The 18,058-nt window shown below is 40.1% G+C and overlaps 1 protein-coding gene across 5 annotated transcripts in view; it reads right to left on the reverse strand.

The window, feature by feature from the left end:
* Positions 1-18,058, reverse strand: part of LOC114137745 (attractin-like protein 1) — a 324,777-nt gene that overhangs the window by 258,407 nt on the left and 48,312 nt on the right. For all 5 annotated transcript variants that reach the window (XR_003594084.1, XR_003594085.1, XM_028006550.1 and 2 more), the window contains exons 6-10: positions 17,228-17,402; positions 17,059-17,146; positions 14,532-14,778; positions 10,582-10,765; positions 2,668-2,822 (exon numbers count right to left, since the gene is read on the reverse strand). Coding sequence is in view for 3 of the 5 variants with exons in the window: in XM_028006550.1 (XP_027862351.1) it covers positions 2,668-2,822; positions 10,582-10,765; positions 14,532-14,778; positions 17,059-17,146; positions 17,228-17,402 (849 nt within the window). In the remaining 2 variants the exon portion in view is untranslated. The remainder of the gene's footprint in view (positions 1-2,667; positions 2,823-10,581; positions 10,766-14,531; positions 14,779-17,058; positions 17,147-17,227; positions 17,403-18,058) is intronic.

Raw genomic sequence — 18,058 nt, forward strand, 5'->3', positions numbered from 1 at the left:
AAAGAGCAGTGAGAGAAAAGCTGTGGTATTGCTTAAAAAGGTCCAGTGTGACACAGAAGTACATCAGAGTGGTGCAGCACATGAATGATGGCTGCGAGACAGCAGTGAGGTGTGCTGTAGGAGTGACTGAGAAGTTCAAGCTGAAAGTAAAACTTCATCATCTTCTTCATTGGTTCTAGGCCACTTCTTGTTTGTTTTTGTGATGGACAGGTTGACATATAAAGTTAGACAGGAATCTGGATTATGATGTTTGCAGATGACATTGTGATCAGCACTAAGAGGTGGAACTATAAGTGGAAAAAAAGGATTGAAGCTTCAGCTTGCAGCAAGACATGATACAATTATGTAAATGAGAGGGACACAAGCAGACTGGTAGAAGAAAAGAAGGTAGAGGACCATAAGTACTGAAGGTCAAAAGTCCAGATCAACAGAGAGTGTGGAAAAGCGGTGAGGGAGTGTGTTCAATCTGGTTAGAATGGGTAGAGAAAAGTGTCAGGTGAGATGTGTGATTAAGGGGCATGAGAACGAATAAAAGGGAAGACTCCTACTGTGTAGGAGACAGTAGTGAGACTAACAATTTATCGTTTAGAGACAATAGCAATGAGGCCTTCTAACTCAAGACATAGAGATACAATAGTTATAGTATCTCTATGACTATTGCCATAGAGATACAGCAAGTAAAAGAAATTTGGAAAACAGTTCTTATGGTTTATCTTTGGTATTAGTGTCTGGGGCAGACCAAAGGTCCATTATGACCACAACAGTAGAATTTGCACTTTGACTCTACACCAGATATCTTAAGTGGAAACTAACATAACCAACTAAAACCATCAATTGAAAAAGTTAAGAGATCACAATTACTGGGCATATATCTGATTAATTCCTTTCTCGTTTCAGCATATTAACTCAATATGTATTTTATAACAAATCTCCTGCATTGCAAGAACTGAAGGCTCATTGCCAGAATTCTCCTCCATGTTCTATTGTGTTCAGGCATTTTTTACTCTGCAGTAATGGGCCACTTTCTGAATAAATAAGCATTCATCTTTCTTGAGTTGATCTCTGTTCCCTGCTGCTTTGCTCATGTACAGAAATGCTGTAATCCCTCTTGTCCTCTCCCAGTGTTTTCCTCGTCTTTCTCTTCTCTGTCTTGACAAGAGGTGCAAACACTCTTGCCATCTGCTCTATGATGCAACTGGGTTTTACGTAATGAGATCTTTAATCATCCATACCATTCCTGAGTTGCATGGTCTGCAGCCCCCACACTCTGTTTATTTGCAGTGTGTCCTATCTGGATGTATTTTTGTTTGTTTTGTTTTACAAGGGATTTCATTTGCACTACTTGCACAGTACTTTTATTTCTATTTCTTTCATTTATTATGAACCACTTTGGGCAATTCAATTAAGTCTTTTGTTTTATATATTAATTAAACTAGGAAATATGTGTGACAAAAACATTGTTTTTGCTGTTAAAACCCCTGACATTCTATATAGGAAATATACTAAAGGAATGAACTGGTTTATAACCAGTTATTCCACTGTGGTCTCCAGCAAGTTCATCCCCATTAGCAGATCTTCCCTGTTTCTTGTACTTCCTTTAGGTGTGGTACAAGCCGCACCATGTATTGATCGAAAAGTGCATTTGTTGACTGTCCTGAGACCTATGTCACTGGGTGACTTATGTGACTCCTCAAACAATGGCATCTCAACCACGTGTCAACGTTTGGAGCAGAATAAAGGTGATTTCGCAGTCTTGCAAGCAGTGGTGTAGATCTGGTCAGCGTTCTGTCAGATCTAGTTACAGTTTGCCACTGGCCGATGTGTAACAAATATGGTGTGCATTTTATTCTTTTCAACAAGGTTCATGCATGGTTATTAGTCTATATTTTTGAACACAATATCTAAATTCAAAATATTGTACTAGCTTAAAAAACAAAGTAAAATACTATTGTATAAAGATATTTTTACATATTGAAACTGGGACTTGGTCTTTTACCAAAGACAAAAGAGAAATCTTACAACCTCTAAAATCTGATGCCACTCCGTTTTTGTTTACATTTTGTGATGAAGATAGTTAAGCTCAGTGCCTTCTTCAGAGGTTTTCCTTCAATGGTTCTAGGCACAGTCGTACTACAGGTAAGGAAGGGAACACGTTTTTCAAGGGTTTGGGATTACTGGACACAGTGCCATGTGAAAGAGAACTGCATCAGCTGAAAATGGAAGAAATTGGTCCCCAGTAGAGTCAAGTCTACTGGACTATCAGGTGTGAAAATAGTTGTAGGATGTATGATCAAAGGTTCTACCAACTGACTCTGGGGGACTAAATACAAATCCACATCACACTGTTTTGATAATTACTTGTAAAAAACTTTTTCCTTTCCTTTCACTTGAGAAATATGCACCACTCTGTGTTGGTCCATCAGATAAAAGCCCAGTAAAATACTTTGCTGTCATTGGCCATAACTTGAAAGAAGTGAATGATTTCAAAGGGTATGAACACCTTTTGTAAGGCACTGTAATTCTCGCCGTGTCCCCACACCTTGAGTGTTGCTCCTGGTAGATGCTGACAGTTCACGCTTAAAAAGACTGCAGCAACTGACATCCCAGAAGCTGCAAATTGAGGAGGGAAAAGGTCCCGCTTATTACACCTCCAGGAATTGTTCTTACCTATATCGTATGCCAAGAAGTCAGCAGAAAAGCACTTGGCTCCATTGCTTAGAGATGTGTCATTGTGAGTGTTTCCTCCAAACACCAGCATTGTGCCACTCAACAGCACTGCCGAGTGGAGGTACCGCGGCAACCCGCTCTCCCTGAGAATCAACCTGCACACAGACATAGAGAGGAGAGATTATAGTCAGGAGATGGCGAGTGCTAGTTTGTCAAGAACTTGTCTGTCTTTCTCTATGTGTATGCGTGCACGTATGTGTGCCAGATGCCATGGCATGTTGTTGAAGGTAGATCTCTGGTTGTTTGACCCGGCCTACGGTGACTGCCCTTCGTGCCAGCTGTTCAGTCATTAGAGCCGAGAACACACACTCAGAAACACACTCACAGGCTTCATCAGGAGGACTCATTCTGCTGTGTGAGACTTCTCTGATATTTAGGGTCACGTAGATGACAACTGTGGCTTCTTAAGTTACTGCAGCCACTCTCAGTGCCATCTAGAAACTACTGTATGTCTCAGAGGACAAGCTAATGAGCTTTAATGATAATAAATTTGCTGAATAAACATTGTAATATTATTCAGTCCTATGCATTTGTTGAGTGTCCTGTTGGGTAAAGGTCTTCCAGTTGGCTAGAGGGTCTTCAAGGTCTTCAAACTTCACTAAAGAGATGCTAGGAGTCATTTTCTTCGTTTGGCTTAATTTATCTTCAAAGCTGACATTGGCATCCGTCTTGTACTGCATGATTACAGATGAGAATCGCTCAATACTGGTCTGAACACACTCTAGACAGATTGGGGACAATTTGGCCCAGATCACCTTCAGAAGAGTTATGTGCAATAGGTTAGCAGGCTGTTTATAGTACATGTTTGGACATAGTTAAAGAATCAACAGTTAGAAATACTTAGTATATGTTATCTTATGTTTGCTGTGTTCTCATGTTCACTGTATTTGATGTGTGAAATTGTTGTGCTGTTCGTTCTCCCATTGTTCTGAGTTTTTCAGTTCCTGCCTTGCAGTTGCAGTTGCTGAACTCAACGGTCAGCTCGTAGGTGCGGCATGCCTGCACCCAAGATAACAGAATCTAGAAAATTCCTGAAGAAATTTAACTGGGGCCTGCCAAAGTGTGCCGGTCAGTTTGGGCACAGTGTTTTGATGCTAAAAATTAGCATCAATGCTAAATATAGCTAAAAAATTACAAAGTAGCATATGGAGAATCACAAGAATGTTGACTAACATGGACCTGCAACTTTCAGTATGTTAAAATTAATGCATAAGCTAAAATTAGTCAAAATGCTAATGTTAGCATGAATGCTGTGAGTAGCATGTGGGTATCACTAGCATGTTGTCTTACATTCACTTCCTCCATTGAGTATACTAATCATAGCTAATGTATAAGAAATAGCTAAAATGCTTATGTTAGGGAAAAGGCTCATAATGGGAGGAAGTGAAATGCTAATATTTGTGCTAATGTTAATGCATTGCCTTGCTGCACAAGGCAGCACACTAACCTGAGAGGTGTAGATAATACAGGCTAATATTATTGCAGCACCTATGGCAGTGCACTAACCTGAGAGGAATATTGAGGCTTTTATTTTGAAATTTTCAGTAAGCTTCATTTTAAATGGCAACACTAATCTCATGTATAACAGTGGTTGGGGTAAATCAGTTATATAATGCCCAAAAGAGCAATTACTTGATGTGAAAATTGTCATGGCTTTTATTTTGAAATTTTCAGTAAGCTTTATTTCACAGGGCCAAACTAATCCCATGTGTAACAGTGGTTGGGTTAAATCAGTTATATAATGCCCAAAACATTCTACCATGTCTGTAGTTCTAACATTCTGCTCAGCCTCCTTCTGTTATTACAGAAGTCACGAGTTCCACCATCATTGTAGTTTTTTAACTGCCAACTCAGCCCTCCTCTGTAGTAACAGAGTTCTAAAATTATTAAACCAAAATTATTTCTTTGTAACTCTTCCCCAAGCAGGCAAAATTTCTTGTCACATTTTACAACAGCAGCAGCAAATGCCTGTAAGTAACATTTTAATTTTACTATTAAGATATTTTTAACTCAAGTATGATTCAAAATTTTAAGCCTGATAGAATGATGAAAAACCCTACTTAAATTAATGGTTTTAATATACCATTGTCAATCTAAACTTAATATTTAACCATTAAAATCCCTGTTTTAATCCCTAGCCTCCTGAAATATACACTTCCAACTTCTGTCATGATTAATCATTCACCTCGAATGATTAAGTGACGCAGTTGCAAAGGGTTAATAGTTTGAGTCATGCAGAACTGACCTGACCATTTCCATGGGATGGTCAGGTCAGTTCTGCATGACCTGACCATGTCAGAAGCAATGGACCATCCCTTCTGACATAGATCTACAGTATGATACAGATCTATGTCATAGATCAAAGAACATCTGGGGTTATGAATGCTTCCATCTCAAAACATCAGGTAATATACAAGCAGCTCTGTGACCATTAGCATGGTGTTTTGCAAGGATTTTTAGTATGGAAGAGGTCTTAGCCACTTTCCACCCCCCCCCACCTTCCTGGTATCAAATTTGAAATGAGTAGCTCTCAGGACGAGTGCACTGAATACGATGTTATTGATGCATATCTTTTCAATCCTTCTCCGACTGGGGAAGGTTGCTCTGAGAAAAAACTTAGCTCTCAGGATGAGTGCACTGTGTCTGAGTACGATACTACCAATGCTTATCTTTTCAATCCTTCTCCGGCTGGGAAGCAAACTTCTCTGGCCAGGGAAAACGCCGGGGACATTTCAGTTTTCAGACATTTCAGTCTGAAAACTCAACTTCTGCTTTGACGAAAAAGACATTACAAGGCAATACCCACATAGAGACTGCCCTCCTAGGGAACGATTTCTCAAATTTTTCCAAAGAACAAACTTCTCCGACTGGGGAAGTTTGGGATAAAAAGGAGACAGTTGAGACTAAAAACTCAACTTCTCCTCTGACAAAAGTGGCATTAGAAGACTGGACCCATCAAGACAGATCTATCATAGGGAACGATTTCTCTAATCTCAAAGAACAAACTTCCCTGGTTGCAAACGTTTGCTCTGAAAAGACAACAGTTGAGTCTAAAAACTCATCTTCTGCTCTGACGAAAGCGGCATTAGAAGACTCCCATTTGACCGAGCTTCTCACCCTATTTATAAGGGAGAGCCCAGACACCATACGGAGAAAACCCATTTCGGCTCTTGGGCCATGGAATGTCACCTCTCTAGTGGGGAAGGAGCCGGAGCTAGTGTGTGAGGTTGAGAGGTTCCGGCTAGAAATAGTCAGTCTCCCCTCGAACCATGGCTCTGGTTCTGGAACTAGTCTCTTTGAGAGGGGCTGGACATACTTCCACTCTGGAGTTGTCCACGGTGAGAGGCGCCGGGCAGGAGTGGGCATACTTGTTGCCCCCCATCTTGGCGCAAGTATGTTGGGGTTTACCCCAGTGAACAAGAGGGTAGCCTCCCTCGGCCTACAGGTTGGGGGACGGGTCCTGACTGTAGTTTGTGCTTACGGGCCGAATGACAGTTCAGATTACCCACCCTTCTTGGAGTCCTTAGAGGGGGTACTGGAAAGTGTCCCTCCTGGGGACTCCCTTGTTCTGCTGGGGGACTTCAACGCTCACGTGGGCAATGACAGTGAGACCTGGAGGGGCGTGGTTGAGAGGAACGGCACCCCCCATCTGAACTCGAGTGATGCTCTGTTGTTGGACTTCTGTGCTCGTCACGGATTGTCCATAACAAACACCATGTTCAGGCATAAGGGTGTCCATATATGCACTTGGCACCAGGACACCCTAGGCCGCAGTTCAAGGACTTTGTCATCGTTTCATCGGATCTGCGGCCGTATGTCTTGGATACTCAGGTGAGAGAGGTGTGGAGCCGTCCACTGACCACTACCTGGTGGTGAGTTGGCTCCGGTGGTTGGGGAGGATGCCGGTCAGACCTGGCAGACCCAAATGTGTTGTGAGGGTCTGCTGGGAAAGTCTGGCAGAGTCTCCTGTGAGATGAAGCTTTAACTCCCATCTCCGGCAGAACTTTGAACACGTTCCGGGGGAGTTGAGGGACATTGAGTCTGAGTGGACCATGTTCCATGTCTCCATTGTCGAGGCAGCCTATCGGAGCTGTGACCACTAGGTTGTCGGTGCCTGTCGTGGCGGCAACCCTCGAACCCTCGAACATCTTCGGTGAGGGATGCTATCAGGCTGAAGAAGGAGTCCTATCGGGGCTTTTTGGCCTGTGGGACTCCAGAAGCAGCTGATGGGTACCGGCAAGCAAAGTGGCATGTGGCTCGGGTGGTTGCTGAGGCAAAAACTCAGGTGTGGGAGGAGTTTGGAGAGGCTATGGAGAAAGACTTCACCACATCTTCGAGGTGAATCTGGTCCACCATCCAGCATCTCAGGAGGAGGAAGTAGTGCAGCACCAACACTGTTTATAGTGTTGCTTCAGCATCTTGTTGCAAACCTCGAAGGATCTTAGCTTCCTCCAGTCTGCTCTGTCCCTTCCTATAGATGGTTCACTGTTGCGTCTCAGTCCAGTCTGTTGTCTAGATGAACACATAGGTGTTTATATCGTTCAACCACCACCACTTCTTTTCCCACAGTGGAAATTGGGTTTGATTTAATCCTGTTCCTCCTGAAATCAACAATCATCTCCTTTTCTCCCTGGTGCTCCGGTTTCCTGGCCACAGTCTGAAATTATGACTGTTAGGTCAACTGGTCCCTAAATTCTCCTTAGGTGTCAATAAAAAATAAATATCATGAATAAAATATCAAAAATAAAACATCAGGGCTGCACAGTTGGTAGTACTGTTGCCTTGCAGCAATAAAGTCTTGGGTTTGAATCCCGGCCTGGGTTTTTTATGCATGGGGTTTGCATGTTTTCCATGTGAAGCTCCGGCTTCCTCCCATAGTACAAAAGATTTTGTGCACATTAGATAATAGAAGGATAATGGACATTTTTTTTAACTTGTTTCTAATAATAATTGTTATTATTTTTAGAAATAATAATAGCAATAATAATATGAATACTAGAAAATTCCTGACGAAATTTAACCGGGGCCTGCCAAAGTGTGCACGTCAGTTTGGACCCAGCATTCTGATGCTAAAAAATTTGGACTTGCACCATTGAGTATGTTAAAGTAAGTGTATCAGCTGAAATTAGCCAAAATGCTAAAGTTAGCATGAATGCTGTCAGTTGCATGTGGGTAGGGTGACCAGACGTCCTCTTTTTCCGGACATGTCCTACTTTTCAGACCTAAAAAAATGTCCAGGGGGAATTTAAAAATCGTCCGGGATTTTGGTCAACTGCCTCAAACCACATTACATAGCTTACAGTGCATTGTAGGGCACTGCGCACGGCGCTGCGTGTCACGTAATCCCTGAGCCGCGTCAGTGCGGGCAGCCCTGTTCTTAATCAGAAGATCGCTTTCAGTACGCCAACAACATGCGAAAGCGCAAATGTATGTAGTTTTCCCGCTTTTAGACTATTAAAAAAGAGGATCATTTAATGCTAGCTTTGGACAAAAAGTTTTGGCTCTTTCCTCTTTTCTCTCCCGAGTCCCTGGCGAGTGACGCTCTCCGTGGGCGACGTGCAGCGACGGCGTGCTGCTAAAACGAAACAACAACAAAGCGTGTTGACGTCACAGATCACAGAGTTTAATTCCATACCAAGCAATGAACAACAAAACTGCAGAGGAACAGAGATATGCATTTTCTCATAAAAATAAGACACACAAAGGGGGAAGACAGACGAACATAGAACAAAGACAAAAAAGGCAAAAAATAGCGGCCGCTCTCTCTCTCGGCGTGCTCCGTGTACGTAATTTTATACCAAATAGGTGTTTCCCTATTTAATTTATGCAGCCAAGGCGTTCCGTTCTTTGACCAATTAGAAACTCCCTCAGGGACTCAGAAAAACTTGGAAACTCCCCTCATTTATGGCAAAGGTGTCTGGTTTTTGTCTAAGTAAAAGGGCGGACCACTTTGTGTTCATCTCTGTCTGGTACGGGCAGATCCCTATCGGAATGTAAATTTTATTGCTTTGTGTATGGGGGAGGCAAAGGGCCCTGCTTCGGCCTGCTTATTCAGCTGAATTCCCAAATGCTCAACAGAAAACTGTTCCAAATAAGAGTGTTGGCTATACCTTTACACATGTCGTAAGATTAACTGTATTAAGCACCAGAAAATAATCATTTTTCTTAACAAGACTTTCTGTCCAGCACCCCCCCCCCCCCCCCTGCAGGTTGTCCGGGTTTTCTCAAAGTAAAATATGGTCACCCTACATGTGGGGCATCACTAGCATGTTGTCTGTACTTTACTTACTTCATTCAGTATACTAAACATGGCTAATAAGTAAGAAAAATAGCTAATAGCTTATATATGGTAAAAGGCTAATCTGCCATTTCTAATGAAACAATAAATTCTGCTCCCTAATCAGAAATCCCTGAATGAGAATATCCAAATGTTGGTTCAGTGAACTGAGGTAATGCAAAAGAGAATTAAGTAACACGCAAAATTTAAAACTATTCACCTTAGATTTTACACTTTTTAAGGACCCACAGAGCATAAAACAGAATAAACTCAGAGTTTGTAGGAGAATCATTTCAGTGCAATCAGAGCAGTAGAAGAAGAGAATCAGACAGGAGGTTTGACCTCAGGTGACTTTAAGCAGATGGATGACTGAAACAGGAAGCTCAGCTCCATTAGTCTCCCTTCACTTTGAGCACATGCACAAGTGTAACAGTCACCATGATGAATGCACTGCTACCCGAGCAACCTGCTGTGGCTCTCACTTTTCAACAGGAAATAAATGCTGCTCCTTTGTGTCATTTGAGATATTGGACTTTAGAAAATGTTCTTGTAATGCAGCAGTGGGAGGCTGGTTTGTGAAAAGTTCTGACTTATTTAATACAATTCAAAGGGCTGCAGTGACTTTTTTACACTTATTTGTTAAGTATAATTTGCATGATAAGTGACTGATTTACAATTATATGTTAAGCATAATTTACGTGATGATTATTATTAATTGAATTTAACATGATTGTATCTAATTACAAAAGCTAAAGTGAAATATATTTACATAAATTTGAGGCATGATTTATTTGGATAGAGGAAGTCTTTTATTTTGAAGAATGCTTAACAGGATCTGGCTCTGTATTTTGTCAGTCTTGCTTCTGTTGATTTTGGTTGCTAGGTAACAAACAGCTGTCACCATTTTCTTATTAAAAAATTAACAGAAATGTTCAGGAAAAGACATCCAAGCTTCCATCTTTACTGAAGAAGTTTTCACTCCATAACAGCTGTACCCACTGATATGGATATTCAAAAAAAAAAAAAAACAGATTTTCATTTAATAAACAGGAAAATAAAATATGGATTTTTAAAAATAGTTTTCAAAGTGAAGATTTTTAACATATCCATTTTGGGATGTATGTGCATAGGCTGTATAAACAAGAGATTTTTCTTTTTCATTAAACTGATGCTGTAGAGCCCCATTCTGCTGACTCCAGCTTTTTATGCTAAGAAATCACAACAGTTGAGAAGTTATTGGTTCTTCTAAAACCCGTCATACTTTGTCCCAAGTCTGTTTCAAGTGAAAATATAACCTGAAGAAATTGCTAACTGAGAAGAAAGCGGAAACGGTATTAAAGATTTTGTCAAACTATAGGCACCTGGACATCTGAATTATTGTGCCAGTTTTGGTCAATTCTAGTATTTACTGAAGTTATCTGTGTCCAACACTGAAATTTGTGTGATGATCAGAAACATTTAAGCCGGTGTTTGCAAGGGAAACACACTTTTTAGAAAGGTAAATTTTAGAGAAGTAAAAATGTGTATTTAGCACCAAAGTCAGCATGGTGTCAGAAAGCTGTGCTTCTTTCTCTCACCATGTTCTGGTGGCAACGCTGTAGCGGTACATGTGGTCCACAAGGCCGTATTTATTGTGGCTCAGTGCCATGTATCCCCCATGGACATACACACAGCCACCGGCCTGGTCATACACGCTGCTGTGGCCGTAACCTCCCTGAACCATGGCACCTCCGACAGACACAACCTGCCACAAGTTCGACCCTGAAACACAAAAACAGGAGGCGACGGATGAAGCTGATTAATGAAGAACACACACACACTCCAACCTGCAGGCCGAAGCTGATTACTTAGAACAGTGTTTCCCAACCCTGGTCCTCGAGGCACATTGTCCTACATGTTTTAGAGGTTTCCCTGCTTTAATGTGCCTGATTCAACTGATTGTAGTTCAGCAAACACCTGTTAATCAGTCATCAATTGAAATCAGCTGGACTGAAGCAAGGAAATACCTAAAACATTTAGGACAGTGTGCCTTGAGGACCAGACTTAGAACACTGACTTAGAAGGTTTGTGTCACAATGAAAAGAAAAAAACAGAATCAATTTTAATTTTAGAGGTGACACTAAAAAGTAAAAAGTGAAAAATATGGACACAAAATGAGCAAAACTCTGAGATAAGCCAAATGGTTTACAGTTAGATGGTAGGGCAATAGATCAATGGATTACATGGTGAATAATTCATGGACACAGAGAATAAGTACAACATGCTGTCGTCAAGAAATCCGACACCCCAAATAAAATCAGAACTGTGGAACCAAATTAAAAAAACCTAGAATTTCAATCTGCATCTAAACACTTACAGCTCCAATAATAAGAATAATTATCTGTAGGCTACATGGTGTACCTGTAGGCTACACGGTGTACCTGTAGGCTACACGGTGTACCCGTGGAACTATGGGGGAAGGTTTTAAATCAAAACCTCTTGCCTTAGGTGTTTGTTATGGCCCTTGCTTGTAGAGGTAGTGTAGACTTTTTGTTTATGCAGATTCAGGTTTGGGAGCACACTGCTGATTGTCTGATGGAGGCCAAAGAGCAGCAACCCCATTGGACCAGCAGAAGGTCACCAAGCCAATCAGACAATGATGGGACCAGTATTCGGAAACGTGCCCTGAATGACTGTTTTTTTTTAACCAATGCTAAACTACTGGCAGAACACATCTCTAAAACAACCAGAAAATCAACAATATCATTCACAACTTGTCCTTCTTTTTTCTGATTGGCCCTGTGGAAATTCTACCAGAGGATGGGAGAATGGGAGAAAACCCAGACTGAGGCCTCAACGGAAATGAGAATCAAAAGGAACTTTCTGAGAAATAGGTGTTGTATAGTCGATTAATTCAAAGACGAAAAAGAGTCTGATGGATTATTCAGATGAACTTTAGTGAAAAAAAAGGGATGAACGAATCGTACAGAGTGTAGGCATTCAGCTAACATAGCTCTTTTCTCGGAAAACCAACGGTCCTAAGTTCACTTCTTCCTCTAACCTCAAGTTCTTCTTCTACTAGTTCTAAATCCTGCTTAAACCCAAAACAAATTCTCAACATAGGTGTCCAGGCTACAGTCGTGGCAGTTAGTGTGCAGCAGCTTATTTGTAGGCACTGGCATTCTTGTACAATGAGCAGCTGGTTCCACTAGAGGCCTCACTGCATCACAAAGTTAATCAAAAGTGTAGTTTCATCCATAAGTGAAATCGTTGACTGTAATTTCCCCAAAACGTAACTGTTCCCAAGTATAACAGGATTTGTTATTCCAACGCCTGAATAAGATGCCAACGTCTCCCTTGATGGCTGATAAATGAGAGTTAATGCCGTGGCTGAAACACAATACACGTTTATATCGGTCACCCCCATAAATTTTAATGACTTATTACATGAACAAACTTGTTCACATATAACTTTAATTGCATTTCGTATTTCATGAAAATACTACAATAGCAACATAGTGGGGGGCTTTTTACATTAATGGGAATTTTGAAAAAGATTTGTACACATTTGTAATGGAGACGCAACTAGTGGGGTGGAGATTCAGCAGGACAACAGCAGAGCTATAATGGAATGGTTCATATCAAATGTATTACAATAGCCCAGTCAAAGTGCAGACATAAATCCAACCAATGATGTATGCAAGACTTGAAAACTGATGTTCAGAGATGCCTTCTGTTCCACCTGAACTTGTGCTGCAACAAAAAATGTAGTCTTCACATGTCCAAAGATTTTAGAGACATACACCAAATCTCTTGCAGCTGTAACTACAGCAAAGGTGATTCTATGATTTATTGCAGGGGGGGTTGGGGGGAAGGTGCAAAAGATGAAGAAAATGTAAAAAGAGCAAGAGAGAACAGGTGAAAAATTGACCACAGAGAACAGATGCTGAGGAAGTAGAAGGTCAACTTCCATCTCATCTCTGGCAGCTAATTGGTGTAAACCAGCTTCTCGTTGCGGTCATTAAATCCTGCTACCTTGTATTTTACACTCCATCTCTACTCCCCCTTGTTCTCCTGCAGGTTGACTCTTCATCACTCCCTCTGAGGTCTAATGATGTTCCATACAGACTACGACAATGTCGGAGAAAGAGAAGGGCAGCCAGTGACAGATGTAGGAGCACATGAAAGTGACAGACAGATGTGAAGGAAATACTGAAGGGAGTGGAGAGAAAGATGACGAGGACCAACCAGTAGTGATTACTGAAGGGGTTTGAGACCGAGGTTGGCAGATGAAAAAGAAAAAAGATGCAGAACAAAACTGGGAGGTTGTGAGACATGGAGGAGAATGTTTGGACAGAGGAATAGGAATAGGAATAGAGGAGAAAACGGGAAGGTGGGGGAGAGGAGGAAGACAGTGGATTCATTAGTCACTTTCCTCTCTCTGGGTACCACCTCCTCTTAATGACCACTTTCACTGTGCATCATTGTGTGAGTCATTGTTTGTCGGGGTGTGTTTGCATGTGTGTACTTGTATATCCTGCATATAGAGCACCACATTCACAATGTTCACCAACAAGGGTAAATAATTTGTAGAAAATAAGGACATTTTCCCTGTCCTAACTTTTTTGTAGCTCTGCTGTAGAAGTTAAGTTTAGAGGTAAGAAGTGAGTTAAGTTTTGGTTAAGGTTAGGATTAGACTACTAATGGTTGGGCATGAATACACTAAAATAAAGTCTCCCATTTGTATAGAAGTAAAAAAATTTTCTGTGTTTTGAGAAGAGAGCATTTGTGTTTTCTTCTAATTTCAGCTGCTTGATGTCAATGCCACAACACTGCCATCTACTGGCTCAGATATGACAAACAACTCAGTTTAGCTGATGCTTTATCAGAGATAAATAAAAAGAACTGTGCTGGGGATGGTTGTTGCACACAACAATATTTAGTTGGTTTAATATGTAGTTTAACAGATATTCTTGTATAGTACTAATTGTCTTATGTATGTGTATGTGTGGAGTTGATGCACAAGATAAGTCCCCTTATTCCCCAAGAAGCAACAAAAGCAAATGAGAGACGGGTGATTTCCCCTGATTTAAGTATTCTGATGACATGTATGTTTGTTTAGTCAATTGTTCATTACTGAACAATTGAAATAAGAAGTAAGAAGGATGCCAAAGGGCCAGGATAGAAAAAAGAAAAAGTATGAAAGTGAAAATAAGAAATGCTAAAACAAGAGGTTCAGAAGATACAAACATAAACATCAACAGCTAAATATAAGCATTCCTCAGTAATTTGTCAATAACCAAACTGTTCCACAAGGGGAAAAACTTGAACAACTACAACTCAAACGTAAAAATGCTATGCTATGATGGTATTACAAAAGGCTATTTACAATGGAGATGAAGGAAAAGAAAACAATACCAGATTCAACAGGTGCACCTTGAATTGCCTTGTTGCTTAAATGTGTTATTAGAATAATACCTCAAATTTTTATAGCACTGTTTTGGAAACTCACAGATAATCATAAAGCCTACAAATAAAATTGACTTACTGATGTTGTACTCCTGAACTTTGTTGATGTAGCTGTAGATGGACGAGTAGCCGAAGAACACCAGCATCACCGGGTCGCCGTTGGGCAGGATCACCACGTGAGCCGTGTGGCCCTCCAGGGCGTAAAGAGGTACTGAAGCTGGTTTTAGTGGCAACCAGCTACGAGTGGAGACATTGAACAACCACAACTCGTCTGTGATGCTAGCAGGGCCTGTCTCCAACTTTCCACCAAACATATAAATACAATCCTAAGACAAGAGAAGAAAATATTCTTAGCTGTCAGGTGTGTTGTTGATGGAACATTACATTTCTTGTTGAGAATATGCTACATATGCATATGTAGCATGTGTAGAATAATAACCTGATATGCAATAAGAGGTTATTTTGGATGATTTTCAGTTTTCCATAGTTTCTCTACTAATAGGTCTAAAAAGCATAAAAGGTTTGATAATTCACATGCTAAAAATTATGTAAAAGTTTCTCTAAAATGTGTTTTGTACTGTATATCTAAATTTAATTTAAAACAATGGCATAATTTCTGGCATTCGGAAGCTTGTAATTGCATCTCCTGATGCATTTTAGTCACCGTCACCAAAAACATTTTTACCTAGACCCCAAAGTCTACCCTGTACTTAAATGGTTTAAGACTCATCATGCTCTAAGTTTGTAAAGCAGGAGATCAAGTTTTCCAGGAAGCTTCATTTGAACATCATCAGCTGGAATCGACATGATAGAATGATAGAGTGCTAATGCTAGGCACTTCATCAAACTGCTCTGTTCAATCAGGAGTTTATTGAAACCTGTAATTGTAAGGACCAAGTCAGATGTGATATTAGAAAACTAAACACTGTCCTTCATTATCTCCCTCTACGGAAAGGATCAGAGAAATTGTGTCATCCAGAACTGTACTGGGAATGAGCTACAATCACATTACTAATACAGACCATGTTATACTGATGAAATGTTATCTGTTATTTTATTGGACAGTAAAAACACTGAATGGCATAGATTCAAAGAGGTTTCGAACTATAACACAATATGCATACACTCTTATTTTACTCTTATTTATTTATTTAAAATAAAATACAGATTTATTTTCTTAGGAGGCCAAAATTAATACTAAATGAAATTGGGCCTAGACCAAAAAACTAAACCTTTATATAAATAGATGTCTGCCATTTCAAAAGCAGTCCTGTTTTCTTAAATACACTTACAACAAAAAGTAACAAACTGTGTTTTTGGTCGATATTTTTTGTTTAAATTATTCTGTACAGTCGGAAAACCACTTTATTCCTTTTTAATTGTTGCCACATATGTAAAAGAAAGTGCATTTATGGTCTTAAGCAGCAGAGTTTGCTAAACTTTAATTAGTTGCAAAACTTGCCAAATCCTCTCTATGGATGCCATGCAGACTGTTGTTAATGTAAATTATTAGACTGGATGATAAAAGCCTGAAAAACTAAGATATGAGGGCAGATTAACAATTTATCAGTGTATCAAACAGAGGCCTCAATGGTGGAGAAGAACAAAGTCAGAACAACCTGCCGACTATTCTTCATCCTGTGCCATGCTCCTTTGTCAAGTCTTACTACAACTGGTAAATGTCTAGATTGGTTCTAGCTCAGTTAGATGTGTTTCCATTGGCAGTGTGTTCCTCACTAAAAGAGAGGGCCATGAGCCTTGGTCGATGCTCCGATGATGTCATTTTGCGAATCTACCTTGGACAGCCGGTTTCTCTAAAATCTCTCATCTATTTGTTCATCACAGGTTGCACCAATCAGTTGACGCTGCATGCGCACAACTGACAAAAAGATTTGGATCTTAAGGTTTGACCATGGAATTATTGATTTGACAACTTCTACAGCATTATCGTGGCGTCCATGGGCCAATAAATGAATGAAGTCTGCCGCCAATCAAATCACTTGAACGCAATATCCGGCTAGGGATATTGGTTCAAAAAAATGAAGGGGAATGTGCAATTGGAGACGTATCTGAGTGGAGCTTACTGGGGAAGAACTGGTTAAAGCCACGCCTGAGGAGAAGGTGTACTGGTCATCAGTTTGGTCACACATTACTGTGGGATGGCGTTCCATTTTTCATCCAGTATTTAATTAAGCAGGGAAGAGAAAATTAACAAGTCTCCCTTCTGGATGAGAGTTAGTCATAAGCAGTATTATTGTGGCAGAAGCAAAGAATCGACCCAACATGACTTTTTTATCTTTCTGTGCTAAGTTCAGTTATTTACATAGACGTTTGTAGATATTTAAGATGATAAGACGATTATTGTAGTGAAGACCATCCTGTGTTTAACAGATGCTGCATAAAGGGATGTCATACAATTTATTACTTTGCACTATAATTTATACTGCAACCATACAGTGTCTAGTTAAATCAGGAAAAAGTTTAATAATGTCAGAAACATTATTTTAAACAGAATGTAAAACCTGTCTCGGTTGTCCAACAATGTAATTTAACACTTGTCAGAGTTGTATCATTGAAAATTATTCAACGATTTGTGTGTGTTTTACCTGGTAGGTAGCCAGAGAGTGTCCATATCTGTAGAGGGGTCCATTGCTGGCGGGGACCACGTCCCACGCGCTGGTGTCCGGGTTGTAGCTGTGCAGACAGAGAGAGAAACTTCAGCCATGAAAGTCACTTTCAGTAAAACAGACCTTTACTTCAGTCAGTGGCGCTTACTTGAGCATCATGTGGTAGTTAGAGTAGTTGAAGGAGTAGCCTCCCACCACCCACATCAACCCAGAATGCACCAGGGCTCGGTGGGAGGCCCGGCCCAGGGACTGAGTCGACGGTTTGATGCTGGGCAGCATCCAGAAGGCCCCCATGGAGGGGACAGAGATGGTGCAGTCAGGACCTGACGCACAGAGAGAAGAACACATTTTATTTACAAAACAATCTACAGCGCTAGAAACATAATCTCTACAAAACTAGCTATGAAATATCACTCTTACTGGATGCTAAGGATTTGTTTTTAATTTAAAACTATATCAGAGTAAAAAGGCATGTACAAAGTATTAAGTCTGCAGCTAACAGTTATTTTAGTAATCGATCATTCTATAGATTATTCTGATGATTAATCACATTTTTTTTAAATCACAAAATCTGCTGATTTTTCATTTCACCTATACTTATTTTATACAGTATAAGAAATACATGATTGAAGTAAATACTTGAATTTCTTTTGAAAATAAGAAAAGAAAAACATTTTACTGCACAAAATGCAATAACAAGTTACTTTCAAGAAAGTATACCAGTTTTAGCTGGTGAAGTTAAACCTGCTCCTTGAGGAGTTTGGGGTAGAACATATTTACATAATATGTTAATACATATTTTGCATTTTTTATTTTAAATGCAAACTATGATGTTGTTGATTATTTCAACAATCGATTAATCACGATAAATTGTTTCAGCCCCAAGTGTATTTTTTTTTTATTGTAATGTTTCTGTTTCAATAAGTTAAATTTGATGGTTTTTCTATCTACATACAAAATTCACATCAGATATGGAACT

Source organism: Xiphophorus couchianus, chromosome 22 (genome assembly GCF_001444195.1).
Source record: "Xiphophorus couchianus chromosome 22, X_couchianus-1.0, whole genome shotgun sequence".
NCBI lineage: Eukaryota > Metazoa > Chordata > Actinopteri > Cyprinodontiformes > Poeciliidae > Xiphophorus > Xiphophorus couchianus.